The sequence below is a fragment of the Lepidochelys kempii genome, chromosome 7 (genome assembly GCF_965140285.1).
Source record: "Lepidochelys kempii isolate rLepKem1 chromosome 7, rLepKem1.hap1, whole genome shotgun sequence".
NCBI classification, from domain to species: Eukaryota; Metazoa; Chordata; order Testudines; family Cheloniidae; genus Lepidochelys; species Lepidochelys kempii.
Window position 1 is genome coordinate 66,997,138 of NC_136386.1, and position 16,408 is coordinate 67,013,545.

At 44.0% G+C, this 16,408-nt stretch overlaps 1 protein-coding gene across 1 annotated transcript; it reads left to right on the forward strand.

Annotated features, from left to right (window-relative positions):
• The first annotated feature begins 397 nt into the window (after positions 1 to 397).
• Positions 398 to 15,920, forward strand: PPIF (peptidylprolyl isomerase F). Its single transcript, XM_073353234.2, has 6 exons — positions 398 to 677; positions 4,392 to 4,422; positions 6,388 to 6,476; positions 10,352 to 10,448; positions 12,842 to 12,917; positions 15,075 to 15,920. The coding sequence occupies exons 1-6, from the start codon at positions 510 to 512 to the stop codon at positions 15,208 to 15,210; spliced, it is 597 nt and encodes a 198-aa protein (XP_073209335.1). The 5' UTR covers positions 398 to 509; the 3' UTR covers positions 15,211 to 15,920.
• Positions 15,921 to 16,408: the final 488 nt, after the last annotated feature.

Consider the following 16,408-nt stretch of genomic DNA (forward strand, 5'->3'; position numbering starts at 1 on the left):
TGAGGTGATTTCACAGCTGGAAAGATGGAGGCAGACGTGGGCAGCACCATGGCACCCGCCAGCCTGCTGCAGCCCCCTGTGTGGGAACCTCAGATCTAAACCGTTGCGTTGTCAAGGGTCTCAGGGGTGTGGGTAGGGTAGGGCTATTGGTCAGGCTGGGTGCCGGGCCAGCCGGTGCTGAGGCAGCAAAGCAAAGGCGCTCACAGTGTTTTTTTCCCTGCCCTTCAGCCCAGCTCCCCCAGCTGCCCATCTCTCCCTGGCTCCCCTCAAACCCTTTTCCTACCTGCTGCTTCCTGCATCCGCCTCCCGGCAGCACGTGCCTGGGCCGGGCCCTCTCACCTGGCCGCCTCCTCCCGGCGCTTCCCGCCTCCAGGGGCGCTGCGGAGGCTCCCGGCGGAGGCCATAAAAAGCGCTGCAGCGGCGGCAGCCCCGCAGTGTTTGGCGGCCCCGCCCGCCCCCTTTCGCCGCGCAGAGAGCCGGCCGCGTGCGCCCTGCTCCGCCGCGCCAGCATGTCCGCGCTGAGCTCCGCCCGCCGCCTGCTCCTGCTGCGCCCGCCGCGGCTCGCCTGCCCGCGGGCCGCCTGGAGCCGGGGCTGCAGCAGCGCCAGCCCGCCCAACCCGCTAGTCTACCTGGACGTGGGAGCCGACAACCAGCCCCTGGGGCGCGTCGTGTTGGAGGTAGCCGCCCCCTGGGGTCCCCTGTTCCCGGCCGGCGAGGCTCTGCTGGCCCCAGGCCGGGAGTCAGCCGGAGCAGCCCCGAGCCAGGCTCCTGCAGCGGGCTGGGGCGGTGCGCAGGGTGAGGGAGACCGCGGCTGGGGTGATGGTGGCCGAAGCAGCCTGGGAATCCAGAGAGCCGCAGGGGGGGGGGGGGTCCCCTGGCTTTGCCTCTGGCTGGCGGTGTGACCTTGGGCGAGTTCCGGCTGCTCCCTGAGCGCGCCGCCCTCGCTGCGCCTGGCCAAGGAGCTCAGAAGGGGGGCGGGGGCAGCTGTGGAAAGCCCTTTGGCAATCGGGATTCAGTGAGGAGTGTTATCTGGAAATAGTGCTTGCTCCAGATCTGAACCACCTGGATCGTACCGAGCTGCTACAGGAATATTTGCCTTATAAATAGCCATCTAAAAACTCTTCCCAACCGCCTTTGAAATCTCCAGGCCTGTGTCTCGCACGCACAAGGAGAGTGTGTGGTAGGGACATTGTCGAGTATCAAATTATGCAACAGGACAGTCCCCATCACTGCCCTTTAGAGATCACTGGCAGACTGAGTTCTTATTATTTACTTTGCACCTACCAAGGTCACACAGTAAGTCCGGCCAGAGCTGGGAATGCATCCCAGATATCCTGACTCCCAGTCCTGTGTCTTAATTGCTAGATCATGCATCCTTTCAATATAATATGTCCCCTCCAGTCCCCTTTCCCACTGCTGAATGCCTTTTTTAGGTAGTGCCAGAAGGAACTCTAGGAGGAATTGGTTTCATGTTTAGTGTATGAAGTGGCTGAGACAAAGCTGGGTATCCAGACTTATTTGTATGTTGATTTACTCTAAATTGATGATGTGGTGGAAAAAAAGTCCTGTCCTAGAGGAAATGAGTGCCTGGTTTTGAAAGTGACACAGGCAAGGTCAGGACTGGCAGAGGAGCAGACTTGACCACATGAGTAGAACTGTCATTTACCAAGGGAGAGCAGCAAAATGTAATGAACAGGAAATGTTACTGAGTAGGGGATTGCAAGTGTACACTCCCTAGCCAAACTCAAACAGCAAAACCCTCAGCTGGTGTTGGTTGGGTACATATTGAGCACTCAAAGAACTGTTGCTTTGTCTTCAGGAACTCAGCTATGAAAGTACATAAATACTGATACAATGGAGTAGTTAAGACTGTGTAATTCTCCTTTGTAGAATCACTCAAACTACTGAAATTCAAGCTGTACAGTTTTAGTAACTTCCACAGACTTTGGATCCTCTCCTACTCCTCCCAAAATCATTATGAAAGTGAAACAGCCCACTTCCTGTATGTGGCTATTATTTAACTTCCGGATGGGGCAGTTGAGAACTTTTCAGTGCTAGGCTTCTGGCATTATATGGGGTGGTTGTCTTCTTACAGCTAAAGAGCTTTGTTAAGGTGAAGTATGAAAAATACCTGTAAAAGAGTCATAGAAATTGTGGGGAGATGGACAATTATGAAAGGTCCTGGGAATGAGTATGTGTTTGTAATACACACAGAAAATGATCCATCTGTTTTTGCTTTCTCACTTTTCTGTGGAGAAGTTAAATAATGCATTCAGAGATGGAGAGAAATGAGTAATACTGGTTTGCTTGAACTGTTTGAATCTTTGAACTAAGAGGCAAGTTTGGACTAAAATGCTTTGAAGAAAAACTCTGAATTTTTAAATTGATTAAAAACAAAATGTCTCTAGAAAATTATGCTTAAATTGCATAAAATAAGCAAAGTGTTTCTGGTGTTGATTATTTTGGAAACTCTATTTCAGTTGTCCAAAACTACCTTTCTAGCTGCAATCCTCAGTATAGCTTATGTAGCTAATGTCTCTTTCATTATCCTAGGCTTCTGAGTTTTCAGCTTCTTTATTTGTTAAAAAATACTTCCATAAAGTTTTAGGGTTGCCTGTTTTCCTTTATTTTGTTTGTTTTGTACTCTGGCTAAGGGGGCAGAGTTCTCCATTCTGGTTCCTTATCTTGTTTCCTGGAGGTGTTGTCCCAGTTCCTATGCTTTCCATTAGGTTCCTGCAGGATCACACTCCACAAGTTTGTGCAGCTGCTGTCTTTCACATCCACTCAACCACCCAGTTGGTTGCTTGCAAGCTCATAATAATTCAGATACTGGAAAATCTTTGCCATTATAGAAACAGAAAAACAGAAACAGAAAAATCATGCCATGTATTACTCCTGTGATAGTCATGACAAATGCTGAATCTATAATAGCGATATGTCCCTTGTATCTTTAGTACCTGTTTGTGAACACTCTGCGTAGAAGGACTGAAATGTTTGTTTCAGAATATGAAGACAAGAAAGACTGTCATGTTCCATTCTGATTGATATTGATAGAAAGTTCATCACAGCTTCTTTCTTGCCCACCCATCCTTAGGTCTCTTTTGATGTAGCACATGAAGGTTCAAATGTGCTCTGAGAAGGGTTTCATGCGGCCAAAACCTTTGTTGAAAGTATTGCTGTGAAAACTAACCAAAACCAAATAGTCTTCACGTTGTCTTGAACTGTTTGAGGGACTTCTGGTAAAAATACCATTGTGCAAGGAGTTCATTACCAGATAGTCTTCTCTTTGGTATCATAAAATCATTCCTATAAAATTAATGGGATTATAAAGGTCACACCTTCTTGTGACTGAATGTTAGGGCAAAAGGAGGAAGTCAACATGCTTGGCTGTAGCATGTTCATGGTTGCATGGTCTTCCAGTGACTGTACTTGTGTGGCAATAGTGTTATCCTTGTGAGTAACTGTTGAGAACATATTACAGGATCCCCCTCTGTGCTGAACTGCATAGGATAGGAGTCTGTTAAAGCCCCAGCTAGAGAGCTTTGGTCATGCTTTTAGCTCTAAAGGCTCCCAGTTCAGTATATGAGCCAAGATAACTGCCATTGCACTTACAGATCCGATACACTCCCTTTGTGGATCTGGCAATGCCTGCATCTTCACAAGGATATCTCTCTGCTCTGATTTGTGGTCTAAGTTGATTGAGGGACAATATGTACCTGAGAACAATCATGTACACTTTTTTGCAGATGGTCACTAGTCTAAAAAATCCATGCTGGCTGTTATGAAGAGATTTGTAGGGTCTACAAAAGTACTTCCTGTGAAATCTTCAGAAATGAAGACTTAATAATTTGACACTTGTGTGACTTTGGGAATCAATTTTAGGTGTGCAACGTCTGCTCTTCTTTCTGTTCCTGCTACCTCAGTTTCCATAATATAACTATTTTTAAGCAGGCTTCAAAGATTAGTCTTTGCTGGAAGTAATTTAATTGCAACGATAGTCCAAAATACTTTTGGTCAATGATCCTGAGTCTTTCCAGTCAAATTTCAAATTCTTCCTGAATCTCATGTTGTATTGTTAATTTTAGTTCTTAAATACAACTACAATCAGTCTGAAGTGAGTGACCAGAGGCCCAACAAGAAAGAGTTGCTTCAAAGAGGTGGTCTTTAATTACAGGCAAACTGCATTAAACTATTAGGCTATGTTAAAATGGTTGTTTAGGACATGGGGTTGCTTATTTTATATACAAGGTCATCCTTAGTACAGGTCTCCCCCTCTTTGGATTGGCTTAGTTCATGAAACCAATGTAGGTATCTTTTTAACTTTTTTCATGTGTGTATTTTGTTATGTAAAAGCTCACTTTTTGTGCTCTCTCTTTCTCTCTTTTTCACAGCTAAAAGCTGATGTGGTTCCAAAGACTGCTGGTAAGAAAGTGTCCTGAAAGTTTTATACTTTGTGATTTTAAGATTTAGATTAGATGGGGCAGGGGGGAATTGAAATTGGAGGGGAAAATGCATTCAGAATTAAAGCTTTACAGAAACTTTAACTAGCTCAATAGTTGATTGAAAAATAGGACAATATTCATTATGTTTTGTCACCAATTTTTCTAATTTTTTTTCCTGACAAAGTTGAGTTCACTACCTTGCCTGTGCATGAAAGTTATGTGTTTTGGTTACCGACGCTGGACAAAAATGTTTAACAAAAATAAAACATACACTTCTTTCACTGAAATCCAAAGCAACAGCAAATTGGAGGAATTGTGGAGTGGGGACAGTGTGGTTTGGGAGATTGGTAATGGGCGATAGAGGTGAAAGGGAGAAAAATCTAAGATGGTTTTAATCCTTCTACCCTGTTAGTGATCAAAAGTTTTTCTTTGGGGGCTGTTCGATGACCCAAGTGAACTTGAAGTCTTTAAAGCATGATTTGAGGACTTCAGTAACTCAGCCAGAGGTTATAGGTCTGTTACAGGACTGGATGAGGGTCTGTGGCCTGCAGTGTGTAGGAGGTCAGACTGGATGATCATGATGGTCCCTTCTAACCTTAGTCTATGAGTCTGAGTTGGTTGTCTTGGTCTACTTCCTAGTAGACAAGCGTCCATGGGGAAAAATACCACTTTCACAAATGAAGCAAGAGCAAAGGTTTAAAAGGCATGGAGACTGAAATCTCACTCCTAGAGGTGTTATTTCAAACTGAGATTAAGGGCAAATCTATACTACAAAATTAGGTCAACCTAATTTTGATGTACAGCCACCACAGTGATTGAATTGCTTTTGCATGTCCAAACTATTCTCCTTATGTCAGCAGTGTGTGTCCTCACCAGGACCCCTTGCACTGATTTAACTTTCAGGGTGGGGCATTGTGGGATGGCTTCTGAAAGGCAACCATAGTCGATGTAAACAACACAGTGTCTGTGCTGACACTGGATCGACCTAACTATGTAGTCCTCAGCGCAACATCTCTCACTGAGGTGGAGTTAAGTCACTGTCGTTGGTGGGTTACATTGGTGGGAGCTATGTTTTAGTGCAGACACTTGCAGAGTTTGGTCGAAGGAAGCTGCTTTACGTTGACCTAACTGTAGTGCAGTGTTCCCTCTAATTTTTCCCACGCATAAGTGGAATGAATTTTGTTATGTGCACCAATGTGGAGGAGGTGTGACGCATCCCCTCCATATTGGTGCACATAACAAAATTCATGTGGTGGGGGTGGGGCCGAGGGGTTTGTAGTGTGGGAGGGGCACTCAGGGCTGGGACAAAGGATTGGGGTGTGCTGGGGAGGTGAGGGATCTGCGGTGGGGCCACGGATGAGGGGCTCAGGGCTGGGGCATGGGGGGTTGAGGGCTTTGGCTGGGGGTGCAGGCTCTGGGGTGGAGCCAGGGATGAGGGGTTTGGGGTGCAGGCTTGCCTCGGGGCTATGGTGGGCAGGGAGAGAGGACTCCCCACAGATCTCTCCACCCGCAGCAGCACCTGGGCTGGGAGTGGGAGAGGCGCCTCTCCCCTGACCATGGGGCTTAATAGGCAGCTTAGATGGAACTTAACTGTAACGTAAACTAGGCTAAAAGAGTGCAAGTGAAATGACAAACGTTGCATTGTGGCTACCTATAATACTGCACGGTAGTGGGGGTAAACAAACTCTGACTTTGGGGCTCTCTTATTAGTACCTTTCACTAATACAAAGCTCTCAAGCATGCACAATAGAAGAATTGAAAAAAAAAATTAATAGGACTTTATATCACTGTTCGAGACTAAACTTTTTTTAAAGAAAGTGCTTTAAACTTTTTTTAAAAAACACTGATGTGGGACCTAAATTACTTGCCATTTATTTTAATTTGGTTGTAGGGTACTGTATAATGATGTTACATGGTAGTAGTTCATATGTTTTTGTTTTACCAGAAAATTTCAGAGCTCTTTGTACCGGTGAAAAGGGTTTCGGGTATAAAGGATCCACCTTTCACAGAGTGATTCCTTTATTTATGTGCCAGGTAATGTAACCTTCAGTGTTTTCACCAAACTTTTATTTTGGGAAACATATTATGGCGGATCTATTATACTGAATTCTGATATCTGATTTAAGAATTATTTTTATTTGTACAGTATTAGAACACAAGTTTAACACTGACTTTTAAATAGTTTTGCTGTTGTAACCTCTTAACAGCAGAAGGAAGATATGACAATGTGCCTTGCATTTCTGATCCTGTTGCTATGGCTGTTGTGTAGCACATCAGTTTGTACAAGTAAATGCAAATGCCACTCTAGACTGCTTTCAGAAATCCTGATTTTGGGAGCTGTGCTTTTGTGTAGTGATGTATTTTAACAAGTGGTGTGCTCAGTAAAATGGCTGTTGGTAAGGAAAACAGTCTGTGTGTAGAATTATAATCAGTGCAATGTAGCACATAAGAGAACAATGTACCCAATCTTGCTTTGCTGACAACATCTTGTTAAGCTATATTATGTTTGCTGTTGATATACAGGCATTTAAAAGAAAACAATCGGAGATTTCGTATGAACTACTCACTGTGTTTTCCAAGTAAATAGGCTGACTCACTAAAAGAATACTTGGTGTCTTAAGAGATTCTGAATGTGGCAATTACTTCTAATTTGAAGACTGAATCATTCTAAACTGCTATAAATAATACACAAACATGACAGTGATCCTGTTTAAAATAAAGTGTATATACACTTTGGAAGAGAAATTAATAGCCTACCTGTTTTGTGTGGATGCTTTATTAACATTCCATGATGCTCTGCATGACAGAAGGAGTGTGTTCCATTGCACTTGGACACAATTCCCCCCACCCCCAATTGCTGCAGTGTACTGGACTGCATGATAATTATTTGCTTTCTCTCACCCCAGTGAAGGCTGCATTTCAACAGTAGTGTATTTATAGAGTTTTTGAATGGCTTTGTGATTTATTTGAGGTGAAAGGCTTTATAAACATGTAAATGCTGTTTTTAATCAATAACCTTGGAGGCACTTGCATCTTGAGCAAAAAACTGCATTTAAAATTTAAAAAATACCAAAACTCAAATGTTCTCATGTTGTCCTACTTTTGATAAGGGAAAGCGGACAAATATGCTGCAGTAGACTGACTTTATTTTGAAAATACGCTTTGGATCCTGTGGTGGTGGTGGAAAAGAATCAAGGTCTAGACTATGACCTGGGGGTCAGGAACTTGAAAATATTGATTGCTGCTCCACCACTAACTTACATAGTTCTATCCAAAATTAGTTGCCTGTCTCTCAGAAGTGTTGAGATGATGAGTTAGTGTTTGTAAAGTGCTCTGTATTTGCAGATGTGTAACTGCTACTATATGCTTCAAGGACCATATAATAATTCTAGGACAATTTTTCTTTTAACATTCTAAAAGTGGTGGAAATAGTGAAAGCCATTCCACTCGTAGGAGGTGCAATGTTAGTGTGATGCAGCCTGACGAATACACCTAATTAAAGGTTGCCATGAACTTTACTTTGCAATTCAGATGCCTCTTGATGACACACAGCACGTAAAGCATGCTTCTGGGATTACACAAGAATTGCCACACTATTATGTAAAGCACAACTTTGGGCAGCTCAAGCCAATCTTGAAAATGTGAATGTCATACACAATATCTTATGATTCCAAAGAACATAAGAGCTGTCATACTGGGGGAGACTATGGTCCGTCTTGCCCAGTATTGTATCTCCAATAGTGTCCTGGGCCAGAGCTTTTGGGGAGATATGCAGAGCAATTATAAAATGATACACCCCTGTCTTCCACTCCCCGGCTTCTGGTAGTCAGAAGTTTTAGACCTACCCCGAGCATGGAGTGGCATCTGACCATCTTGGCTAATAGCAATTGATGGACCTATTTCTCCACGGACTTTTCCAGTCCTTTTTTGAATCCAGTTATACTTATGGCCATCACAACATCCTGTGGCAATGAGTTCTATGGGTTAGTTGTTGTGTAAAAAATTACCTCCTCTTACGTGTATTAAACCTGCCAACTTTTCATTTTATCAAGTGACCCCTGGTAAATAACACTTCTTTATTCATTTTTTCCACACTTTTCATAATTTTATAGACCCCATCATATCCCCCCTTTAGTCATCCCTCTTCTAAAATGAAGCACTCTAATCTTTTTAAGTCCCTGCTCATATGGAAGCTGTTCCATACCCTTGATCACCTTTGCCCTTCTCTGACCCTTGTCCAGTTCTACTGTATCCTTTTTGAGATGGGTTTTGAAGTACTGGATACAGTTGGCGCACCATGGATTTATATAGTGGCATTATGGTATTTTCTGTCTTCTATTCTATCCCTTTCCTAATTGTCCCTAACATTCCGTTTGCAAGGATTAGCTTTCGTTTGCAGCAGTGTGCTTGACACTGTACATACATAAGAACTCTCAGTCTGTGTCCCGAGGAACGTTCAGCCTATGGTAGTTACAAGGCAGATAAAACAGGTCAGACATAGGACACATCAGGTGATCCTATGAATTAGGATTAATTGCCTAACAATTTTTGTCCTGTAAAAGAAAAACTATCGGGGGCATGATCCTGCGGCCTCTGCGAAAACTCCCATTCAGCTCTGAGTGTGACTAGAATCAGATCATCTTTCCAAATTTAAAACTACAAAATCAAAATGTTTGGATTAAGACTCCCACAGTATCGGAATCTCTTCCATTGAGGGTAGGAAGTCTGCCAGTACTGCATAATCACCAGGTGAGTCTTCAGTACCTCTGTATTGAAGTGGTGAATAAAGTATCCATTGGGGACCTTTCCTGCAAAGTTATCCTAATTGTGAGCTCAACTGGAAAAAGTGAGTGAAAGTTTATAAAATTGTTACAAGAACCTATAACAAATGATAAGACTTTCTGGGAAAATTATCAGAAGAAGCTGTCTGACAACTGCAGACTGAGAAATGGGCAGACGGGACAGGAGCAAGGTATATGATCCTTGCTGCCATCCCCATCATTTCCTGGTACCCTGGGATCCACCACATCACTGTTGAGCCTTCATCATCCTAATCCTGACCTGACCAGGCCAGAGAGAGGGGGACCCAGATGACATAGCCACCTTCAGTGGCTCTGGCTAACTAGGATGTGAGACTTTGTCACCAATCCCCACTCCCACCCACATGTCCTTTTTTCTTCCCCACTTTATTTCTTCTCTTTCCTAACCCTCTCCTTTTGCCTTCTGTCTAACAAGGGTCGATGTTGGTATGAGTTTCCCAGGTCTCAGAGTGGCTAATAAGACCAAGTGCCATGTATTTGTTTTTCCAGCAGTGAGGTGGCAAGTAAACATTGACCCAAGACAGAAGCTGTATTTTGTGTCTTTGCTATTCTTTTCTCTCCCGTCTTGTGTGTATTTGTCTTATTTTGTCTTCTAGGAAACAGGATTGGGATTTTAACAAAAACAGCACCAGCCTATCTTAATTAAATGTCTTTTTTTGGGAAAAAGAGAAGTTATTTCCACCTTTAATACTATCTAAAAGACTGTTGAACGATGGTTTTGGGTTTTTTCCATTTAAGGACTCTCTACAGCTAAAGGGAACAAGATGTTAAAATGAAAGTTCAACTTAACGCATTTGAAATATAAAGTATTAACTGTTTTTCCTCCATTTCTATATCTTTAATAAAAGGTTTAAAATTTTTAATCATGTGTTTGCTGTAGTACTAAGCAGGCTGAAGTCTTTGTATACCAAAGCCTGAACCTTGCTTAATGTTGTTTTATGTTGGATGGTGACAGGGTCATATTAACTCCTTTGAGCCCGTATATTCCATGTAAATTAATTACAACAGTGCGTATATTTTTAATAGCACCTGTTTTAGTATAAAATGCAACCTGTACATTAGTAAAGTTAAAAACCACTTATGTTTCAGGCTGGGGACTTTACCAACCACAATGGCACAGGAGGAAAATCCATTTATGGCAGTCGATTTCCAGATGAAAATTTCATACTTAAGCACGTTGGACCTGGTAAATAAACTTATTCCTCTTCCCTTCTGCTGAGTAATTTGTAATGATTGGTACCTGTAGAAAATGTCATTTTAAGGAGCACATATTTGAGGTGGGTGAGGTACTTGATCATTACAAAAAGGTCCATTGAGGTGGTGTCGAAGTGGTGAGGTGTTACTAGTTCAGCTGTGTTAATATACACATCATGTAGACAGCCTATGATGGGTGACAGTCAGATCATCACACCTATTGCAGTTTGCTTTAAGTGGATGCTATGCAAATTATCATAGCCTAACATGTTTGTTCTATTTTATGTTTACAAACTGTCCCAAACGTGGAACAACTCTTTTTGTAATGGAATGGAATTTGGCTACATTTTCTGTTTTCTGAATCTCCTGACTTGAATTTTTACTCAGAGTGAAATGAAGTGGTCATGGGTCTGTCTGACTGGTCACCATGGTGTTGGCTGTCCACCAGCTAGATGGTGTGGAAGGGAGCACAAAAGCTTTTAGCCAAAAGATCGGTTATAGCAACAGACGAATTATAACCAACTATAGTCAAAAGAGCAGGTGAATACAGGGGTGAGCGGGAAGAACCCAGTCACCTAGGAACATACACTTAGGAAATGTCTATGCAATTCTAACATATCAGACTGTTCCATTTATCATGGGGACCAAGTCAGTTGGTTTTCCCTATTTACCATGCAAGCCACAATAGACATTACAAGGTAGGAGCCACCTTCAGGGTCCCAATTGGTGGTGAGCTGGAGCCAGTTCTAAAAGGGCTTCTAAATTTAACAACTGGCCAAAAGTGGCACCTTAGGCGCTGACTCTGTAGGTGCTCTGGGGCTGGAGCACCCATGGGGAAAATTTGGTGGTACAGAGCACCCACCAGCAGCTCCCCTCCCCGCCCCCAGCTCACCTCTGCTCCACTTCTGCCCCTGATTCCCACGAATCAGCTGTTCGCACGGGAAGCCTGGGAGGGCTAAGACGTAAGCAGCTGCTTCATGCTTAGGTCCAAGGAGGCGGAGCGGAGGTGAGCTGGGGTGGCGGGGCACAAGGAGGGCTGCCCGCACCGCAGCAGGTAACCTTCGGGGGGGGACACGCAGGGGAACCGCTCCCTGCCCCAGCTCACCTCCGCCTCCCTGGGCCTGCCTGCTTCTCAGCCCTCCCAGGCTTCCTACACAAACAGCTGATTTGCGGGAAGTCGGGGGTGTGGAGAAGCAGAGTGGGGTGGCACATTCAGAGGAGGAGGTGGAGTGGAGGTGAGCTGGGGCCGGGCAGGGAGCTGCCGGTGGGTCACCCGCCAAATTTTCCCCATGGGTGCTCCAGCCCCGGAGCACCCACGGAGTCTGTGCCTAAGGTTTCAGAGTAACAGCCGTGTTAGTCTGTATTCGCAAAAAGAAAAGGCGTACTTGTGGCACCTTAGAGACTAACCAATTTATTTGAGCATGAGCTTTCGTGAGCTACGGCTCACTTCATCATTTTAAAGAGAGTGGTCACTTTGGATGGGCTATTACCAGCAGGAGAGTGAGTTTGTGGGCAGGGGGGCAGAGGGTGAGAGAACCTGGATTTGTGCTGGAAATGGCCCAACTTGATGATCACTTTAGATAAGCTATTACCAGGAGGAGAGTGGGGTGGGAGGAGGTATTGTTTCATGGTCTCTGTGTGTATATATAATGTCTTCTGCAGTTTCCACAGTATGCATCCGATGAAGTGAGCTGTAGCTCACAAAAGCTCATGCTCAAATATATTGGTTAGTCTCTAAGGTGCCACAAGTACTCCTTTTCTTTGTGCCTAAGGTGCCACTTTTGATGTGATCAATGTGGGGAGCAGCCGCTCCCCCTGCTCCCCCCCAGCTATGCTACTCCGCACCTAGGAGCCAGAGGGACCTGCCAGATGCTTGCCGGGAGCTGCCCCAGATAAGCAGCGCCGGGACTCCCCACCTCGCCCCCCGGCAGGTCCCTCTGGCTCTTAAGGCCAGAGCACGGTGGGCACCCACTACGGTAGCCCACGAGACCCTCCTGCCTGGTTCCGGGGGCAGTCAGGAGACAGGGGAAGGGGGTGGATGGGGCAAGGGTGGGAGGGGTGTCGAGGAATGTGGGGGGCTGGATGGGGCAGGAGTCCCAGGGGGTGGGCCACGACCCCCTTGTGGAGTGAGGAGGGAACCAGTTGTTAAGATTTTGGCAGCTCATCACTGGTCCCAATGGCAGATGAACTATCCCCATACTACCATTGCTGGAGGAGAAAGGAAAGGAGAAAGAAAGGGTGGGACATAAGCAGCCACGCTGAAGCAACATGCCTTCCGCCCTATTCCGCATCTCTACTAGCCTTATGTATGCAAAGGAAAAATGCATTTTCTCTACAGCACATTTTTCAGATGAATACATTGCTAATATGTTCATGTTTTTGCAGGTATACTCTCAATGGCCAATGCAGGACCCAATACAAATGGGTCTCAGTTCTTCATTTGCACTGCCAAAACTGACTGGTAAGTTTTCCGTAGAAATACATATGGTAACACTTACCCCATGGGTCTGCAGTTTTTAAAAAATGTATCTACATTAATTGCTCTGTCATTACAAGTCTTGAAGTTCTGCAGAAAAGGACCTGGGGATTACAGTGGATGAGAAGCTGGATTTGAGTCAGCAGTGCGCCCACATTGCTAGGAGGGCTAAAGGCCTATTGGGCTGCATTAGTAGGAACATTGCCAGCAGATCGAGGGAAGTGATTATTCCCCTTTATTGGGCACTGGTGAGGCCACATCTGGAGTATTGAGTCCAGTTTTGGGCCCCCCCACTACAGAAAGGATGTGGACAATTTGGAGAGAGTCCAGTGGAGAGCAATGAAAATGATTAGGGGGCTGGAGCACATGACTTACGAGGAGAGGCTGAGAGAACTGGGCTTATTTAGTCTGCAGAAGAGAAGAGTGAGGGAGGATCTGATAGCAGTCTTCAACTACCTGAAGGGGGGTTCCAAAGAGGATGGAGCTCGGCTGTTCTCAGCGGTGGCTGATGACAGAACAAGAAGCAGTGGTCTCAAGTTGCAGTGCGGGAGGTCTAGGTTGGGTATTAGAAAACACTATTTCACTAGGAGGGTGGTGAAGCACTGAAATGGGTTACCTAGGGAGGTGGTGGAATCTCCATCCATTGAGGTTTTTAAGGCCCAGCTTGACAAAGCCCTGGCTGGGATGATTTAGTTGGTGTTTGTCCTGCTTTGAGCAGGGGTTGAGCTAGATGACCTCCTGAGGTCTCTTCCAACCGTAATCTTCTATGATTTGGGGAGATTGGAGGAAATGAGGACATAAGGGAGATAAATCAGTTGATGTTGCGCTGTGCATTTGAATGGATCCAATAAGTGGTTTCATTTTCCTATTATAAAATGAAGGCATCACATTTATTTTTATTCTCATTTTCTTTGGATGCAGTAATGTACCTCTTGCTGTTTCCAGCATACTTCAGTAATACCTTCATCATTGCTGGAACAAGCCTTTGCTTCTTCCAAGTCCAAAGTTGATTAGCATTGGTAGCGCAGGGTGAAGCCATAGGTCAGGAGTGGAAATTAAGAAAAAGGAGTCAGCCTTAACCAGATATTTACCCTGTGAGTTGTAAATTTCTCCATCACTTCCTAGGAAATAATCTGTTTGAGCCAGAAGCTCTAAACATAAGTTAATAGGATGAACATGGGTGGAGGACTGCTCTCCCTTGCATGTTTAAAAAGTTTACTTTTTTTAACTTCTAAAGAAATTACAAGTGAGTCTGGACACTGGGACTACTTCATTAGCATTATGTGAGTTAGAAAAATATAAAACCTTGGGTTAGCTGAAGGTTCATGCATCTCTTCCTCCCCGTTCCTCCTCCTCTTCCCCCCAATTACAACAATCTTGTAAGTGTATTGAGACCTCCTACAAAACTGCAGGACAGTAATGAATGCAATGTATGCTTTCCCCTCCCCTCCATGCAAAAAGATTCTACGAACAAATTCTCACTGTAGCCCCAGGATGTGTAGAATGCTTACTGACAAGTGGAGATAGGTTAAGTGATTTGGTCAATCCTGGGGCTTCCAGTCTCCCAGGTTGGGTTGCTTCACTAGACACCATGCTGCCTTACAGTCCCGAAAGGCCTGACCCAGATGCAATTGTACTCGAGAGACTTATATTGACTTCAGTGAGCTTTGGATTAGCCCCACTTAGAACAGCCTTTGCTATTCACGTCTCTCTCTCTACTGCTTCTGTCATTTGGAATACCTTTTCTGTAGCTGTCTGCCTCATCGTGTCAGTACATTTTGCTCCCATATTTAAGACGTTCCCCTTGCCCTCCCTCCCCAACTATACCACTTCCCTTCTATCTCCATCTCCTTCTGCTATTGGTACTTAAGGCTTACAACCTGAAACGCTTTACGTTCTTAAGTAATGGGCACTACGCAAGATAAGGCCATTATCCTGCTAACTTTTATTCATGTGAGGAAGGGCCTGTAGGATCAGGTCCTAAAGCTGTATTGTATTATTTTACTTTTTCAGTAAGTAGAGTTTATCAGAATGTCATCAGCTAGTCTGAATATGCATTCATATTCAGCATCCCCCTTACTTTCAGTGTGTATTTAGTTTAATATTGCTTTTACTTATACTTATTTATTATTCATATCACAGGCTAGATGGAAAACATGTTGTGTTTGGATACGTAAAGGAAGGAATGGAAGTTGTGAAAAAAATCGAGAGCTTTGGTTCCAAGAATGGAAAGACATCCAAAAAGATTGTCATTACTGACTGTGGTCAGCTGTCGTAACCCACTGCCTGTAACTCAGGAGAACTTAGGTGCTGTGAAAAAGAAAAATGAGGAAGAAGCTTGTCTGATTTCACTTTTAGCATTGTTAATTGCTGATGTGAAAATATATTTATGTCTGTTCAAGATAATTCATTGAAAAGATGCTATGATCAGGGACAGTAGAAATGTGAGGAACTCTAGTTAAAAAACTCCATCTTATTGTGGGTAGGGTCTAGAGTCCATGTTTTCTATCTAACTTGGCTCTACTTTTACATTGTTGTATAATATTATTTACTCACAACAATGAGAATATTCTTAAAATATGTATTAGCGTGTTAAACTGAACTACCAAAATAGAGGCTTTCAGGCCAAGCTTGATCGAGAACCCCATAGTATCCTGCAAGCTGAAGTGCAGTCATTCAACACTGTATTGGGCAGCAATATGAATATTAATTTTGTCATAAATTACAAGACACATTGTGAGCCTTATCAGAATATTTGAAAGATTATCCTGTTGTCGACTTGGCTAGTCAGAGTTTGCACCCTTCTCTATTTCAAATGAATGTAAAGTTAGTGTTTGACAAATCCATCCAGGTTCAGTGAATAAATTCATTAGCTGGATGTTTCAGGCAGTAGGATCAACAGTGAAGTAATTAAGGATGTTGCATTTAAACTTTTGTAATTGTGGTTAAAATGCTTCATTAAGATGAAATAAAGAATGCTGCATTTCCTTTGGTGCTATGTTTCATTCCTGTCTGGTTGCGGACTTGAAGTTGTACTGATAAAGCAAATTAGTTAATGCTCTCAAGGCTATCTCTGCAACCAGAAGGACTAGAATCTTCTTTCTGCAAAAGATGACAAAACTTAGAGTGCAACTTAAATCGATGGATTTCTATTGTCTTGGACCATTCTTTAACAGAGGGGGGAAACTAAGACTAAGGCTTGGTCTACACTGGGAGGGGGGATCGACCCGAGATACGTTGACTTCAGCTACGCTATTCTCATAGCTGAAGTTGCGTATCTTAGGTTGACTTACCTCGCGTCCTCACAGTTGACTGCCGCCGCTCCCCTGTCGACTCCGCTTCTGCCTCTTGCCACAGTGGAGTACAGGAGTCGACGGCAGAGCGATCGGGGATCAATCACTACCCGCCAATCCGGCGGGTAGTGTAGACGTACCCACAAAGTATCTTGTATCTAAATGAATTGATCAAATTAACTT